Source organism: Aotus nancymaae, unplaced genomic scaffold (genome assembly GCF_030222135.1).
Source record: "Aotus nancymaae isolate 86718 unplaced genomic scaffold, 86718_ANA_hifiasm-v0.15.2.pri h1tg000059l, whole genome shotgun sequence".
NCBI lineage: Eukaryota > Metazoa > Chordata > Mammalia > Primates > Aotidae > Aotus > Aotus nancymaae.
In genome coordinates, this window is record NW_026988473.1 from 37683994 (window position 1) to 37700568 (window position 16575).

A 16575-nucleotide genomic window follows, 5' to 3' on the forward strand; every position below is an offset into this window, starting at 1 on the left:
CCACAATTTTTAATAAAAGAAAAAGTATAGTCTGTGGTACTTTTACATCAAGATGATTTTAATAAAAGTATCTTTTTCAGTACGTTTAATAAATAAAGGAAAGGTAAATTCTAATTGATTGATATTGCTGAATAGCCTTTATATTGCTAGGTATCCAATGTCTGAATTTCTCAAGCTAGTGCAAAAGATATACTATGTATGAATCAATAGAATAACTATGGAACATAATTGGAGTATAATTTTTTCTGGAAAATTTCAGAGCAATTAATCTCAAAGGAAAACAAGGTGTGTTTTAGAGTAGACTAAAACATCTGCATGATCTTTTCAGTCAGCATTCTAGACTTCAAGGCCTATAGTGCCATTGATGAGGCAAGTCAGATCACATTTCCAGAAAATGATGGGCTTGAGGAATGGCTAAGCAGGACTTGGGATCTTGTCATAATGTCCTTTCTCCACCACTTCCAGCCAGAGAAAATGAATATAATCAATGCTACTGTTTAAGAGATATCACAGATTAAAGATGACTGGAAAACGCTGATGTATTTTTTAGAACATACAATCTAAGGGAATAAAAACAAATATCTACTTGCTTCTTTCTCTAACTATACCGCTTCCCTAAGCCTCCCTAAAACACCAGCTCCCAGAACTCTTCCGTGTACACATATACTTTTCTTTACAGAAAAAGAAAAAAAAGAAAAAATTTAAGATACATGACCTTAGACTATATGATCTTCAAAAAAAAGAAATTGATCTGATTTCTCTGTGTGTTCCCATGACCAATGGTGTATCTGAACTCAACAAGGGTTTATTATAGTGTACTTGCCTCAATTCTCTCACCTTAAATATCCCAAGCCCCCAAAGAATACATAAACCCGTTTCTAAACTTTCCACAAAACAAAAGTTCACAAAAAATATTAAATGTAAATGTTTTCCTTTCTTACTGGCTATTTCAAATGAGAAATCTGGGAAGCAACTACAGGAACCTGAAATAGTTCAGGGTCTATTCTGAATTTCTTTGTTAGAGAGGCTTTGGGGTGTCAATCTAGATGGAGGTGGGAGATGGGAAACAGGAGAAGTTTCATTATCACAGCTAGCATTGTTCTTGCTTAGAACCCCTGTTTATTTGGGAGGACCCACCAAAAAAATAAATTAGTAGTACATTATATGTAATAATAATAAGTTTTTATAAGTTACTTGAAAAGCCAGTAATTTAGAAAAATCACAAAGATGCCTTTGTGATGGAATAAAATGGAATAAAAATTTATTTTTTCTAAAATATTTAAACTATTAAAATTAGAAAACTATACCATTTATAACTACTAGAATCAAAATTTTACACAAAAATTGTCTGAGTAATGGTGAATTTTTAAAATTTAAACTCTGTCTTATAAAAGATTGTTAAAAATAAAACCACTCACAATTCTATTCATTGTCTTGTTGCCAGTGTAAATAATAAATGCATTATTGCATGAGCATTATGTATATATGTATACCTACATATATACAAATTTAAGAACAATATGAATTTTTAATGTTATACAATGTCCCATAGTTTCCATGTACAATGGATGTAAATACTGTGCTAGATTGTGAGTAATTATAAATTGGAACACAAGATAAGCAAAAAAAAAAAAAAAAAGGGACACTCAGCATTATTGTGAAGATATAATTATGCATGTAAGAATCGTTTGTATTCAGGCTGTCTTAGACAACTAATTTGACAGTTTAATTAATTTGTCTTTTCTCTTAAGCAACCATTTCTGCCTCTCAAATCATCTTTTCTATCTAAAATAATGTGTTATTAACATTAGTGGTGGCAAAAGCCATGTATCTTCACTGTATACATGCTATCATCTTTTGTTCCAAGGGGATATGGCAAATGATACAGAAAAGTATTTCCCTAGGGTCTGGACAGGATTATTTCCAACAGTTCTGACACATAAACACCTCTTGCCCTAAACTAAGAATATCTGAATATTTTCTTTCATTTTGTATTACAATTCTGCTAACATAATATTCTCTCTTGTTTGTATCTCTCTGTCACATTGCAGGCCTTCTAGAATTCCTAAACCCTACCTACTCAATGCCTGTGGCACTTTCACTCATTTAGGCAACTATATATATTCTCACAGATTTTCTAAATACTGTCAGGAGATCATAAAATTCTCACTGAAAAATGCTACCTAAAGTGAGTTATTAGAATGAAGAACTGTAATAATTTAGACACAAATGTTAATGTGGCTTCATTTGAACAAAAACTGGTTTGATTTATATTTGGGTTAATGCTTTAAGAAGGATAGAGACAGTTATCAAGACTTTTGTACAACAAAGGAACTGCTGCTAATCAGTGTTACTGTTTCTGTGTTGACCAAGCAAAACTTGATCTTAAGTGGGATTACAAAGTACCAATAACTCATTAATTATTGTTCATCAGCTTACTTTGACTACTGTGAAATCGTGTGGCTCTAAGAAGTCAGATACATGGAATGTACACGTCTCACCTTTTTGCATGGAAGATGTATTCACACTATTCAATTCAGGTACACCTTCCTGCTAAACATATATCCTCTCTATTCTTCCCAGACCCACACTCTAGGTAGCCAAAATTAGATAAGCTTGAAAGAACTTGAGATGAAATTTGTTTGCCATTGTTTTTGTAGATAAATATGAACAAGTTGTTAATGAAGTAGTAGTGTAAATAAAGGAGATTGTTAAGTTCATTTGTTACATCTTACAAATCTCTGCAAAAATTGGTAGTACAGGTCTAAGCATTCTAAAGTCACCACAATAAAGAACAACAATAAAACACCAAGGGCTTTACTCTCCGGCAGGAGATGACAGTTTATCTGGGAGGTACGTATTCAGTTAGCAAGCCTATCCAAAAACCCTTTTTAGAAAGATTATTTTCATCAAAATTACTGAGATAACATATGCTTCTGTTTCAAGTAAGATGGAGTAAATGCATCCCACTCTATCTTTCATACTTATTGCAACTATAAAATGTGCACCGAATGCATGACACAGCTATTTGAGAACTGTGAAAAGCAAACAATAGTTGGCAGATTCTGGAAGAAGATGAGTATTTGAAGTACTGCTAAATCATAGGTGAGTTTACTCGTGGGCTGTTGCGGGGGGCAGGTGGGTGTGTGTGTTTATTTGGTATCCTATCCAATCCCCGCAGGCTTGGAATCCCAGCCTGGATTCAATATAACCTTAAACTTGGAACTACATAGTGATGTGGATTGAAAGAGCTCCACAAGGAACCCTGTGATTCTGGCTATAGGAACTGGAAATGGGTTTCATAATGCAATGCTCAGGGGTGGAGGATAGGAAATCCCTGTGTATTTGTTTCTTTCTCTATTTTTTCATCTATCAGTCCTCAGGCAATCCTGAAACAATACTGGTGATGATGGTGCTCGCAGGACTAAATCTCTGAGAAAAGAAAAACTTCTCTGATTAGAGGAGTTGTGGTCCCAAGAGGGTGACACAAACTCCTATATCCTTTTGTTCTCTGTCTTCCTGTTGTGTGGTCTTGAATGAGGGCATACTCATGGGAAGTATGAAGCTAAAGAAAGATAAATAAAACCTGGCTTTCTGGCCAGAGGACAGATAAGAGAAGCCTTAGGGAACCAGAAAGGGCTGGAGAGATCACAGAAAGAAAAGAGCTCAGGAAAGCACCCTCATAAAGTAGTAAGCTGTGCATTCATAGATCTGAAAATAAATAGCGTATCAAAGACTTTAAGATCTAAACTAAAGAACAGATAAGTGCCAAAGTCCCATCTAGCCATTTACTGGTGCACACATGGCACACATCAGAGCAGCACTACACTACAAATGCTTTGAAAACATAATTCACACTGAAACCAAAACTCACAAGAAGCAGGTTAAAATGTATGACCTGAATACAACCGGGCAAATTGTCCGCTAAAACAAAAATACCAAGCCACTGTATGTACAGTGGCTCGTACATACAGTACCAGCACTTTGGGAGGCTGAGGAAGGAGGATCCCTTGAGCCCAAGTGCTTGAGAGCAGCCTGGGCAACACAGGGAGATTCCGCCTTTATGAAAAATTAAAAAAAACAAAACCAAATAAATACAAATCCACAAAAAAATAAGTTTCATATCATGTTTAAAATTTCCAAGAAACAAGTCAAAATCATTTAGCATGCCCAGAGCCAGGAAAATCACAACTCACATGAAAAAAGTAATTGAAAGAAACCAATGTCTAGGTGACACCAATGTTAGAACTATCAGAAAAAAAGACTTCAAAGTTGCTTTAGAAAAATGCTCTAAGAATTAAGGATTTCATGGGTCAGGTGCATTGGCTCATGCCTATAATCCCAGCACTTTGGGAGGCCAAGGGAGGCATATCACTTGAGTTAAGGAGTTCGAGACCAGCCTGGTCAACATGGTAAAACCCCATCTCTACTTAAAATACAAAAATTAGCTGGACCTGGTGGTGTGTGCGTGTAGTCCCAGCTACTCAGGAGGCTGAGGCAGAAGAATTGCTTGAACCCAAGAGACGGAGGTTGCAGTGAGCTGAGACTGTACCACTGCACTCCAGCCTGGGTGACAGAGCAAGATTCTGTCTCAAAATAAATAAATAAAATTAAGGATTTCAAACCCTTGACATGAATGGATACATTAAAAAATATCAGAAATAAATTTCAGTATAAAGAACTAAATGTAAATTTTAGAACAGTAAATACAATAACTGAAATGTAAAAACTCGCTGAATGGCCTTAAAGGTAGAATGGAGATTTCAGAGCAAAGAACATATGAGCTTGAAGATGGATGAATAGAAATTATCCAATCTGAACAACAGAGAGAAAAAAAAAGTGAGGAAAAAAGAGGTTCAGGAACTTATGAGACAGTAACAAAAATTTTAACAGGCATCAAGGTCTCATAATGAGAAAAGAAAATGTGATGTGTAAAAAAATTGTCTTTTAAATAATGTGTGAATACTTTCTAAGTTTGGCAGGAAACAAGAAAACTTTTTAAAAGCTCAGCATCACCAAACAAGAGAAATCAAAAGAATCTATCTACAGACATATCATAATTAAACTGCTAAAAACTAAAGAGAAAAAAATCATGTTTGAACCAGCCAAAGAAAATGGACACATTACCTCTATAGCAGTGATTCTCAATGGGTGTGATTTTGTCTTCTTAAGCAACCCAGCGACATTTGGCAAAGTCTAGAGACATTTTTTATTGTGATGGCGGGGGATAGGTGCTACTGACATCTAGTGGGCAGAAGCACTGAATGTCTCTTAAGTTTTCCTGCAATGCACAGGAAAGCCTTCCACAAGAATTTCTGGCCCCAAATATCAGTACTGCTAAGGTTGAAAAACCCTGCTTGTAGGAAAACAGCTATTCATGTGACTGAGAATTTCTCATCAGAGACTGTAGAAACCAGGGTAAAGTGGAAAAATATTTTTAAAGTACTTAAATAAAAAAGCTTTCAATCCAGAATTTTTTATCCAGTGAAAATATCCATCAAGAATGAAGATGAAATAAAAACATTGCTAAATGAAAAAAAATGAAGAATTTATTACCAACAGACATGCTGTAAAATTATATTAAAATGTACATCATATGTATTAATAATAAATTAAATGTAATATTAAAGGGGTTCAAATAACCTAAAGGAAAATAGAAATGGGAAACAGACAAATGACGAGCAGATAAAACTAAGAAAAAAACATAATAGAGTAAAAGAAGCCAGCCTCACCTGGGCACACTTGTAGTCCTGTACCGAGGAGGCTGAGGCAGGAGAATCGCTTGCACCCAGGAGTTCAAGGTTTCAATAAGCTAGGATTGTGCTACTGCACTTCAGCCTGGGCAACAGAGTAAGACTCTGTCTCTAAAATAAAATAAAAAGGAAACAGAGTAAAATACAATAAATACTGTTTAGGGAAAAAAAAAAAACAGTCTTAAAGATTACATAATGAAGGATTTCATTTATATAATTTTTTTGCAATAAAAAACTGTAGTGATAGAGAACCCCTCAGTCAGTGTCAGAAGTTAAAATTAGAAGGTGGGTGTACATGAAAAGGTATTGCAAAAGGGAATTTGCAGAGGTGATGAAATTTTTCTGTATTTCAATTGTGATGTTGGCTACTTAGATCTATTCATGTGTTGAAAGCCATAGAACTATACACAAAGAAAAGTCAATTTAATTACAACTTAGTTTATAAAAATAAAAATCTTTGAAAAGAATTTATTCTTTGTAGGTAGTAGAATATTGAAAGCACAATTTTAGACAAGAGATTTTTTTTTTCCAAATCAGTTAATCAGTTCACAAACAAAAAAAGATAGAATCATTGCAAATGCCTCCAGGGGTTAAATATTTTTCCAGCTCTTAATACTAGCAATAATACAATAATTAAAAAATTGAAATAATATTCAGATACAAAGGCAAGCATTTTTGTATCTTTCTCATACATTGACATGTGGGTTGGATTTACACATTACATATAAAATTCAAGAGTATTTTTGTATATTTATTGGCCTTGCCAAATTCAAAAATTTTCAAGGCACTATTTTCAAATGAGAAAACAATATGGCAGAATAAAAAAAGCATTATGTGGGCATTCAAACTCTTTTTTTCCCAGCTTTATTGAGGTGTAACAGACAAAATGAATGTATTTCTTTAAGGTGTATAAGGTGTATTATGTTATTATTTAAAATACATACATATATGTGTGCATATATATACATTTCACTACATACATATACATGTATATATACATATATACCCATACATATGTGCATATATATGTATATATAAACACATATATATGTATATAATGAAATGATTACCACAGTCATGCTAATTAGCACATCCCTCATCTCTCACAGTTACATTTATTTATTTATTTATTTATTTAGTGGCTTAAAAAAAACCTTAAGATCTACTCTCCTAGCAAACTCTTTGAAGCTGTAATTCCACTCTCAAAAATTCTTTATATGGGAATAATTTACAGAAGTATAACAAAAAAGTAAAAGTATTTCATTTGCAAATGACTTATAATAGAACTGTAACTAAATAAAAGGAAGGAAGGAGAAAAAGAAAGAAGAAAGGAAAAATCAAAAAGAAAGAAGGAATGAAGATTAGAAAGTCAAATAAATGTTCAGTAAAAAAGTTTGCTAAACTATTTCAAAAAATGTAACGTAAGCATGTGTAATTATGTAGTCTTTCAAGATACAGTAGAGATGCTTGTAATATGACTTCAAAATTAGAACAATTAGAAATATGATTTCAAAATCAGAAATGGTGTAGAAATAATGACTGCAACTATCAAATGTATAGGCATGTGGATTAGAAATCAACTTTCATCTGTGAGTGAAAATTAATGTCATTAGGATAGCAAAGTTATGGAAGAGTTTCTCTCTGTTTTCCAATAGTCTTCAATTTGGAATATTTCTTTCCTCAATCATAAAAGAAAGTGCTTCAATTTTGAATATATGTAGGTGAATAATTTATAAATCTGCACACAGGAGGTTATTCTCTACTAAGATAATTATGATCATTATAGCAGTTTACTTTTAAATAAGTCTTTAACAGAGATTGTCTTAGGAGATCCACAGACAAGACAGAAATTTTTAGTAAAATGGTAAATAGATGTAAATAATGCAATTTATTATATATTAAATTGACTTAAATATTTGCCCATGATAATATATATGCTATAGCACATCTGACACCAAAATAAAGCTGTGAAACACTAAGTAACCTAAATTAATGAATGTATAAAACACAACTTTAGCTACTTTTATTCAAGCTCTATCTCAATGTATTATAAATTAAGAGAAAGACTGAAGTAAATTCCTTCCCAGAGCTTTGTGAAAAGTGTCTTATACATGTGAAAGTGATAACTGATATACAAAGATTAGTCAAACTTTGTGAAATAAAAAGATTAAAATCCAGAACAGAAAAGACTGCAATTAAATATATCCATATATTCATGAATAAAGAAACTAAGAACTCGGTATTCTGTCTAAATGTCCACTATCTAAATGTTCAGTTACACTCAATTATTATGTCCTCTCTCTCTCTCTGTCTCTCTCTCTCTCTCTGTCTCTCCGTCTCTCTCTCTCCCTCTTGCTTCCTATTAGTCCTGTAGCTGATGAAATAGTTTATTTTTATGACTCTTGTTACTATGCTTTAGTAATTTGTATTCCCAGAGCTTGCACTTGTCAGGCAAACCAAGAAATCATAAAGCTTTAAGAGCTATTTTAGGTTTAAAACAGAAGCAGCTCTAGTCTAGCATGTGATTATATACCACCTGGTGAGACATCTGAGCCTGCGTCACTTTAGGTCATTAGTCTAGAGACCCACTAGGTCGGAAGCTAAAGCTAAATGGGGCCAGGTATTGTCCAGTTGTGTTAGTGTTGACCCCTCACAAAAGAAAGGAAATGAATAATGACTGAGCATCCACTGTGAGCTTTCCATCTTTCATATCAATTTTTTCTGAACAACTACTCCCTGAGGTAGGTATTATATTATTTATTTTCTTGGTGGGGGGATAAGGAAATTGCCTATAAGTTTCTTACATTTCCTAGGTTTACTTACTCATGAGGAAATAAAACTGGCTCTCTCCCTCCTAATTATTTCACTTTTATCTCACTCTCTCTACATTTTTTTGGTTTTTGTTCTCTTGATTCACATTTGCAGATATTGACAACTAAAACATTTTTTAAAATACAATAAAAGAATACCTATGAATACTAGAATGTGATACCAGAGTTTCTAACTGGGCAAAACCAAAAAGGCAGCCTCACATGCAAGCTTTGGTAGAGGATGAAGTACAGATGGCAGGAGCCATGGGATAGAGGTTTCAACATATTCTTTCTGTAGAAAAACCATATTCCAACTGTGAAACATACTCATGTTTGGAGATAGAAGGCAAAATGAAAGGCATAAACCATACTTAGAGTCAAAGAGAATCATTTCGGTCCCTCTATGTCCTTTTATTCTTGGCAGTTGCATAGAGGACCTGAATGAACAATACGTTCCAGCTGCACACAATGGAGACATCCATGGCAGGTGCAGCACAGGTATGCTATTTCTTATTTGTTAATTATTAAACAAAAATATAAAGAAAGATTTCAGAAGTCCTTTGAAATGAACTAATGATCACAATATTTTAGTAATTTATTTTCTTCTTAATTTACTCTTTGGTAAATAGTGCCTCTGTTATTAGTGCAGGTCAGTAAAATAGCATAACTAAATTATGCTCTTTTATATCTGATTAATTAAAATCATAACAATCAAATTACAGCCCACCTAGCTTAAGCCTCTCACTTTATAGTTGGCAAAAACTGAGACCTAATGGAGTTGGGTTTGAGAAGGATGTTACAGAATAAAACTCTCATAAAGGTCTAACCAAAGGCACACAGTACTTGCATGAATAGTAGATTTGGACTTGGCCAGGTGCCTTGGGTTGCTTAGTGCAAAGAGGCAGATACAACAATGTGCTAGTTCTGAATGAATTCAAGGCCTTGAAAACCCTTGAATGTTTTCACTGGCAGTCTTATATTTATGTAACTACCATGATAATAACCTTTCCCACTGATGACTAGTCCAAAAGAGTATTAGAGACATAAGAGGCCTACCTTCAGGTCAGATGCTTGAAGCAAAGCCTCCCTGCTGAACCTAACCTAGATCAGAAAGCCATTCACTTCACCCCCCACCATCCCACCCCTGTACCAGCTGACCTGCAGAAACCATGAGTGAGCTCCTCTGAGCTCAACAGAGCTGCTCTAGCTGACCTGCATGTTTATAAACAAAAATCAATTTTGTTTTAAACCAATGTGTCTTGTGGTGGTTTGTTATCAACCCCAAGCAAAGTGCAAGCATGCGCGTGCGTGCACGCGCACACACACACACACACACACACACAAAGTAAAAGCACATATCAGAAGGAGGGGAGTGCTAACTGAGAAGAGGAAATCAGTAAAACTAAACCTTACAATTGTCACACGGTAGTGTGAAAGTTGTCAGAATAAAAATTGATTGAGTCACTTATGCAAAATCCTAGCAAAATGGAATTAGGGCCAGAAAAGAGGTACTTCCATGCACGTACGATAAAAGCAATTACAAAGACTCACCGTAAACCACAACCCTGCAGAAGGACCACCTGAACTTTAAACAAAGAACACTTCTAGGAGGACTTCTGCTCAACAACTTCCTATTCAACCTTGGACCAATGCCACCCTTGTTATTAATCCTTGTAGCTAAGAATAACTATTTCGAAACAACCTATGCTTTGTATAGCTTTCCTTATTTTGCCTTTGAAACCCTAACTTTTCTTTGCTTTTCTGGGTGTACCCATATCCCTCCATGGGCTGCCATGGCACACGTATTCTCTGATTACAAATTTGTGATCCGTTCCCAAACAAACTTAATTTTTTAATATAGCAATTTTCTCTGTTGTTATTCAGGTTGATAGGGGAAGGGCAAAGAATCCCAAACACTTTAATCACAACTTTTAGAGAGACTACAGCTTGCCTGCTAGCACTGCCCTCATCACTATGTTTAGACCTCTGTGTACTCCACTCTTCTCTGGGATTTTATAACTCAGCATGAGTCTATATATAAAAAGCAATCTTTCCAGCGGCTTTAAGATAATTGGTATCTCACTAAAACTGGGTAAAAGACATGGAGTCAAAATTCAACTTATTATACATCACAATGACCAGCTGCAATGAAACATGGCACATGGGCACCCAAAGAGGCAACCCTCAAATCCATGATTAATATTAATTTTTGTTTTTAGATTTACTCTCTCAATCTCTATAGTGCCTAGGGATTATGTCTCTACTCACTTCCTCATTAGAGATCCTGCTGACTCTTTGAATATTTTTTACTTTGGTTAAAACTCACAGTTATATTTATAACCATCTAATTCATTAGGGGACTATATCAATAGAATTGCCAAAATATTCCTGTACAAAGATTTCACTATAGTCATCTTTTATCAGTTGGAGGAAGCTCAGGTAGGCTGCAACACCAAAAAAAGTATTTAATAACAATTGTCAATTCTATTGATATTTATTGATGACATATTTCTTGCAATTAGTAGAAATAATCATTTTGGATGCACAATTGTCCTCATACAATTTTTAAAATTTTAATTAATCAATTTGTTTGACATATTTTTGAAGTTTTTTTCTAATATAAATGTTCGAGTAATACATGGATGAATAAATAAAACAATGAGTATTAATAAAAGTCTCAGGTTATCAAAGAAGCATGGAACTTAAGAAAATGGAGGGAGGCACAGTGAGACTATAGGCAACATACCTATAAATATTGCATAAAGTATTTGTGAAAATAAAATTTTCTTTGGTCCTCCACTGAAACTGCTATGAAAAATGCTCTCTGTTATTATTTTGATTTCAACTAGAAATATCTAACTTTAAACATATTTATCAAGCTAAGGTAAATATAAACTATCTGTAGAAGAAATGATGTATAAATATTGGTAAATAGATATCTACAACTAAAGCTTTCTTTGAAAAAATTGACATTGAGGAAATTAGAACGTTTCACCCCTAAGACAGTTATTGTAAAATTTCTGTATCTTCAATTCTTACATACTATAAATTAAATTCATTGCTTTCTATAACACTAAGATGAACTTCACTTTTTCTGTCCTGCCTCAATAAATGTCATTCTAAGGTTTCTCTCACACAATAGGATATCCATCCAGTTCTAAGGAAATAACTTTTCTTTTTTGTTACTTCAGAAAAGAGAATTTTCTCTCCATTTTTAATATTTCTCATGTCATTTCTTACTTATAAACTATGTTTGGAATAATATTTGTAGAATATCCAAAATAAACTATCATAAAAACTACTAAAACTAATAAATGAGTTTAGCAAGACAGAACATCCCTATGTACAATAATAACTGTTTAAATTGTATACTTATGTAGTAGCAATGAACAATTGGAAATTTAAATTTTAATATACATTTTTACATTAACATAAAAAATGTAAAGTCCTTAAAATAAATTTAAATAGGTGTAAGACCTGTACTTTAAAACAATACGTCAGTGTAGAAAGAAAAAACAAAATAAATGGAGAGAGAAACCATTTCATCTATAAAATGGATGACTTCATATAGTTAAGCAGTTAATATTTTCAAAATCTATCTGTGAATTTAGTGAAGTCTCATTCACAAAGTCTTCTTTTGGTGGAAATCAAAACACCAATGTAAAGTTTATACGAAAATGCAAGGATCAAGATCAACCAAAATAATTTTGAAAAAGAACAAAGTCAAAAGACTTACATTATCTGATTTTCAAATTAATTATAAAACTGAAATGGTCAAGTGTGGTATTTATGTAAGAATAGACATATCCAATAGAACAGAATATAGGGTCTAGAAATAAACACATATATCATAAATTGATACTCAACACAGGTGTAATGGTTAATTTTATATATCCATTCGACTGAACCATAGGGTGCCTAGACATTTGGTCAGGCAAAACACATCCATGTAAAGAATTGTTATCAAATGTTCATCAGATTCATTTAGTAAAAAACTGGTGAATGAATATACAAAGTGTTCATTATTTACCCAATATAACATAATTAAAATTTTTTTAATAAAGGAACAAACTGTTGGTATAAGAGATAACTGATTAATTATAAAAGTCTGTGAAAGGTAAAATTATCAAGGCAGAAAGCAGATTGATGGTTACTAGACTGAGGAATGTAGAAGGGGATTGGTTGCAAAGGGGTAATTACAAGTGATGGAAATGTTATATATCTTGATTGTGGTAGTGGTTGTACTACTATAAATGGTTGTTAAAACTCATTGAATTGTACACTTAAAACTTCTGAATTTGTGCAAATTATATTTTAACAATGCTCTTACAATTATCTTTCACTAATTTTATAATTTTTGATCTATATAACTTTCTGATGAATTAAGTACAAAATAATTGAGAGACAATAGTTAGCAATCTTTACTGTTGTACAGCATCTTTAGGTATGCTAAAATTATTGTCATAATATTTCACAAAATAAATGTCTAATACATTAATTACTATTATATTTTCTAACTGTTTTTTATTTACCTTTCTAAGAGCCACTTAAAAGTCTGTTACCAATTCTGCATTCACCCTTTTTGAACTGCTGGTAAAATTTATCTTTTATAATTTGGCTTGGAGTATACAATTAGACTTGCAAGTTTTCATTCTACTACTTTTTTGTGCATCTTATGAAAATGACTTTGTCATCAAGTTTTTTTTTTTTTTGGAGCTTTCCTTTTTTTTTGGAATGTCATCAAGTTTTTATAAATTTTTCATGGCTTAATTAAAGTGACTAAAAATTGCTTATTTCACAATATACTTTTTATTAATCATATGTATATCAATACAAAAATTTTTAATTCACCAAAATTTAAGAGTCATAAACTTATTGAAACCCACAAACATGTGCAGAGTGGTAAGAATGAAGAATTGGTTATTAATGAAAAGAAATACTAGAAGGTCTCAAAATATATATTCATCATTAAATTTTAGAGTTAGAAGGAAATGTTGCCATGCAAAATATTGCAAATGCAATTTTTCTTTGAGCAGTAGTTAATAATGACATAATGATGCTTTTTAATTTTAAGGATATTTTTATTAAAATCATATGAGATTTTTATTGTAAAATAATTATGCATTTATTAGAGAACTCAATAAGAAAAATAAAATTATTTGTTATTCTAGCCAGACATGACGGCACTTGAAATTTTATAAATATTCATACATTCATCATGTATATAATTTCATGTACAAAATTGGGGACAATGACATCTCTATAAGTTCTGTAGTTACTTTAAAAATGGAAAATGACTTTGTCATCAAGTTTTTTTTTTTTTTTGGAGCTTTCCTTTTTTTTTGGAATGTCATCAAGTTTTTATAAATTTTTCATGGCTTAATTAAAGTGACTAAAAATTGCTTATTTCACAATATACTTTTTATTAATCATATGTATATCAATACAAAAATTTTTAATTCACCAAAATTTAAGAGTCATAAACTTATTGAAACCCACAAACATGTGCAGAGTGGTAAGAATGAAGAATTGGTTATTAATGAAAAGAAATACTAGAAGGTCTCAAAATATATATTCATCATTAAATTTTAGAGTTAGAAGGAATATTAGTGATGATCTAACCCAATAATATACTTTATAAAAGCAAAGGCTGTGACTAACAATTGAAGTGATTTATCCAAAGTCAATGAGAAATTTAGTTAGTGTTAAAATTACTCAAATAGCCCACCTTAGTGGTGATTCTTCTTGTCAAGTATCTTAGTCTGTTTTCTGCTGCTATAAAAGAACACTACAGACTGGGTAACTGACAAAGAAAATAAATTTAATTCCACAGGTCTGGAGGCTGGGAAGCCTGAGGGCATGGCACCAGCATGTGGTGAAGGCCTTCTTGCTGCATTATCCCGTGGCAGAAGGGCAAGGGAGCATGCAATAATGGCATTATTTTACCCATGAGAGGGTAGCTTTCATTACCCAATCACATACAGGGCCCTTCTCTTAATACTGTTACATTGGCAATTAAATTTCAACATGAGCTTTGAAAGAGATATTCAAACCACAGCAACAAGTTATCTCTTTTTCTTTCTGTCATAAATAAAGATAGAAACACCAGAGGCATACACGATCTTCCAGGGCTGTCATGTTCAGTCATATAGTGTATTATACAACTACAGATGACCTCATTTAAAAAGTAGTCAATGTGATTACATGCCCTAGAGTTACAAGTCATACAAACTATACAGCTTCTTGAAGTGCGGTCTGTATTTCTTGTCTTTTGTCCTCCAAGGAAGCTTAATGAATATACACATTAGAGGATATGCTTTTCAAGTTTCAACAGAGTAAAAAATAGCATATTAAATAAATGTGTATTAATAATTCCAGTTTTGATTCCTGAAAACCAATATTCACACAGTTGTCAATATCTGATCATTTTACTCTCCTAGTTAAAATTTCTTCATAGTTGATGAAACAAACCAAAGGTAAAATGCTGATTTCCAGATTAACCTCATCATGCTCTACCAGTCAGTAAATGCTAAAGAAAACTGGATCAGCTACCTTATTAGATCAAGTTAGGTGTCATTTAATCTTTCTGAGTATCCTACACCAGATTTCCAGCAGAGAAACAAAACAGAAAATTATTTCATTTCCTGCTGATTTAGAAGTTGATTTGTGCTGTTATAGGACTCAGGTCCCATTTCCTAGAACCAGGTGATGGCTGTTCCTAGTTGCTTGCTGCAGGCAGCCCACATCCCTTGGCTTATGACCCCACCCTCCACCTTCAAAACCAACAACAGTGGGCCACATTCCTCTTGTGCTTTGAAACACTTCTCCTTTTTCTACTGTCTCATCTCTCTCTACCTCTTCTGTGTTTTACTTCCTATTTTAAGGACCATTTTTATAATGGGTCCACCCAAATAATCCAAGATAATCCCACTATCTTAAAATCTGATTAGCAAACTTAATTCTACCTGCCGCCTTAATCCCACTTTACCATATAATGTAAGATGTCCACAGGTGTAACACAATGGGGAAAAGATCATGGTTGCCAAAATCCTGCCTATAACAATTTCTGAATATGTTACTCCAGTTGTAATTCCAGTGGGCATATGAATAACTAAAATTGTAGCTTAATATGCATATTCCTGTACCACATTTCAAGAAATTCAAAATTACATAGGTCTTTTTTTTTTTTAATTTATTATTTTATTTTATCTTTTTTAGTAGATACGGGGTTTCACCATGTTGACCAGGATGGTCTCGATCTCTTGACCTCGTGATCCACCCACCTCGGCCTCCCAAAGTGCTGGGATTACAGGCGTGAGACACCACGCCTGGTCCAATTACATAGGTCTTCAGTATGGCCCATCAATCTTTATTTTAAACACATCCCAGGTGATTCTAGCACAGGTTGATAATGAATCACACTTTCTACTTTGTAGAGCCTTAGTGTTGAGGTCAGGCTGATTAGAATGTCAAGAGAGTTTGTAAATTAATTCATCAAATACAAATGGGCACCTGACATGCATCAGGCACTGTCAGAAATGCTTCTGGGAATAGACACTGAATGAAACACAAAATCTTTACAATCATGGGGCCTGCATCGCAGTGCATGGAGATATTTGTTAAATAGATAAGTAGTTAACATTTATAGTATGTCAGATGGTGATGAATTATAGGGAGAAAGACATGGAAAGAGAAGAATGAGCAGTGCCAGTGTTGGGCATGAAAGAAAATGCATCTTTTTTTAACTAAGAGTCAGGGAAGACTTTGTCAAGGTGCGCAAAAACCTAAAAGAAAATAGAAAGTAAGCCAGCTATATATCTGGGACAAGAGAATTGTGGAAAGGTTAAATACTTGATGCAAAGTCCTTGAGAGTAACTGGCATGTGCAAGAGCAAACGGTAAACAGGCTTGTGTGGATGCCGCCAACAAGGCCAGAGAGGTATGTAAATCATGGTATGTTTTGAAGTAATTACTGTGGAGGCAGTGGGATGAATAAACTACAGAGAGTCAAGG

At 33.3% G+C, this 16575-nt stretch overlaps 1 protein-coding gene and 1 long non-coding RNA gene across 4 annotated transcripts in view; one reads left to right on the forward strand and one right to left on the reverse strand.

The window, feature by feature from the left end:
• Positions 1-16575, reverse strand: part of LOC105720166 (uncharacterized) — a 458507-nt gene that overhangs the window by 363586 nt on the left and 78346 nt on the right. For 2 of the 3 annotated variants that reach the window (XR_010338346.1, XR_001108084.3), the window contains exon 1: positions 5733-5851. The exons of the other annotated variant lie outside the window; for it this stretch is intronic. This is a non-coding gene — a long non-coding RNA (uncharacterized LOC105720166). Of the gene's footprint in view, positions 1-5732; positions 5852-16575 lie in introns of those variants that run through there. 3 annotated transcript variants of the gene reach the window in all.
• Positions 6049-16575, forward strand: part of CCDC179 (coiled-coil domain containing 179) — a 77530-nt gene continuing 67003 nt past the window's right edge. Inside the window, exons 1-2 of the mRNA XM_064365435.1 lie at positions 6049-6056; positions 8988-9061. Of these exons, the coding sequence (XP_064221505.1) occupies positions 6049-6056; positions 8988-9061 (82 nt within the window). The remainder of the gene's footprint in view (positions 6057-8987; positions 9062-16575) is intronic.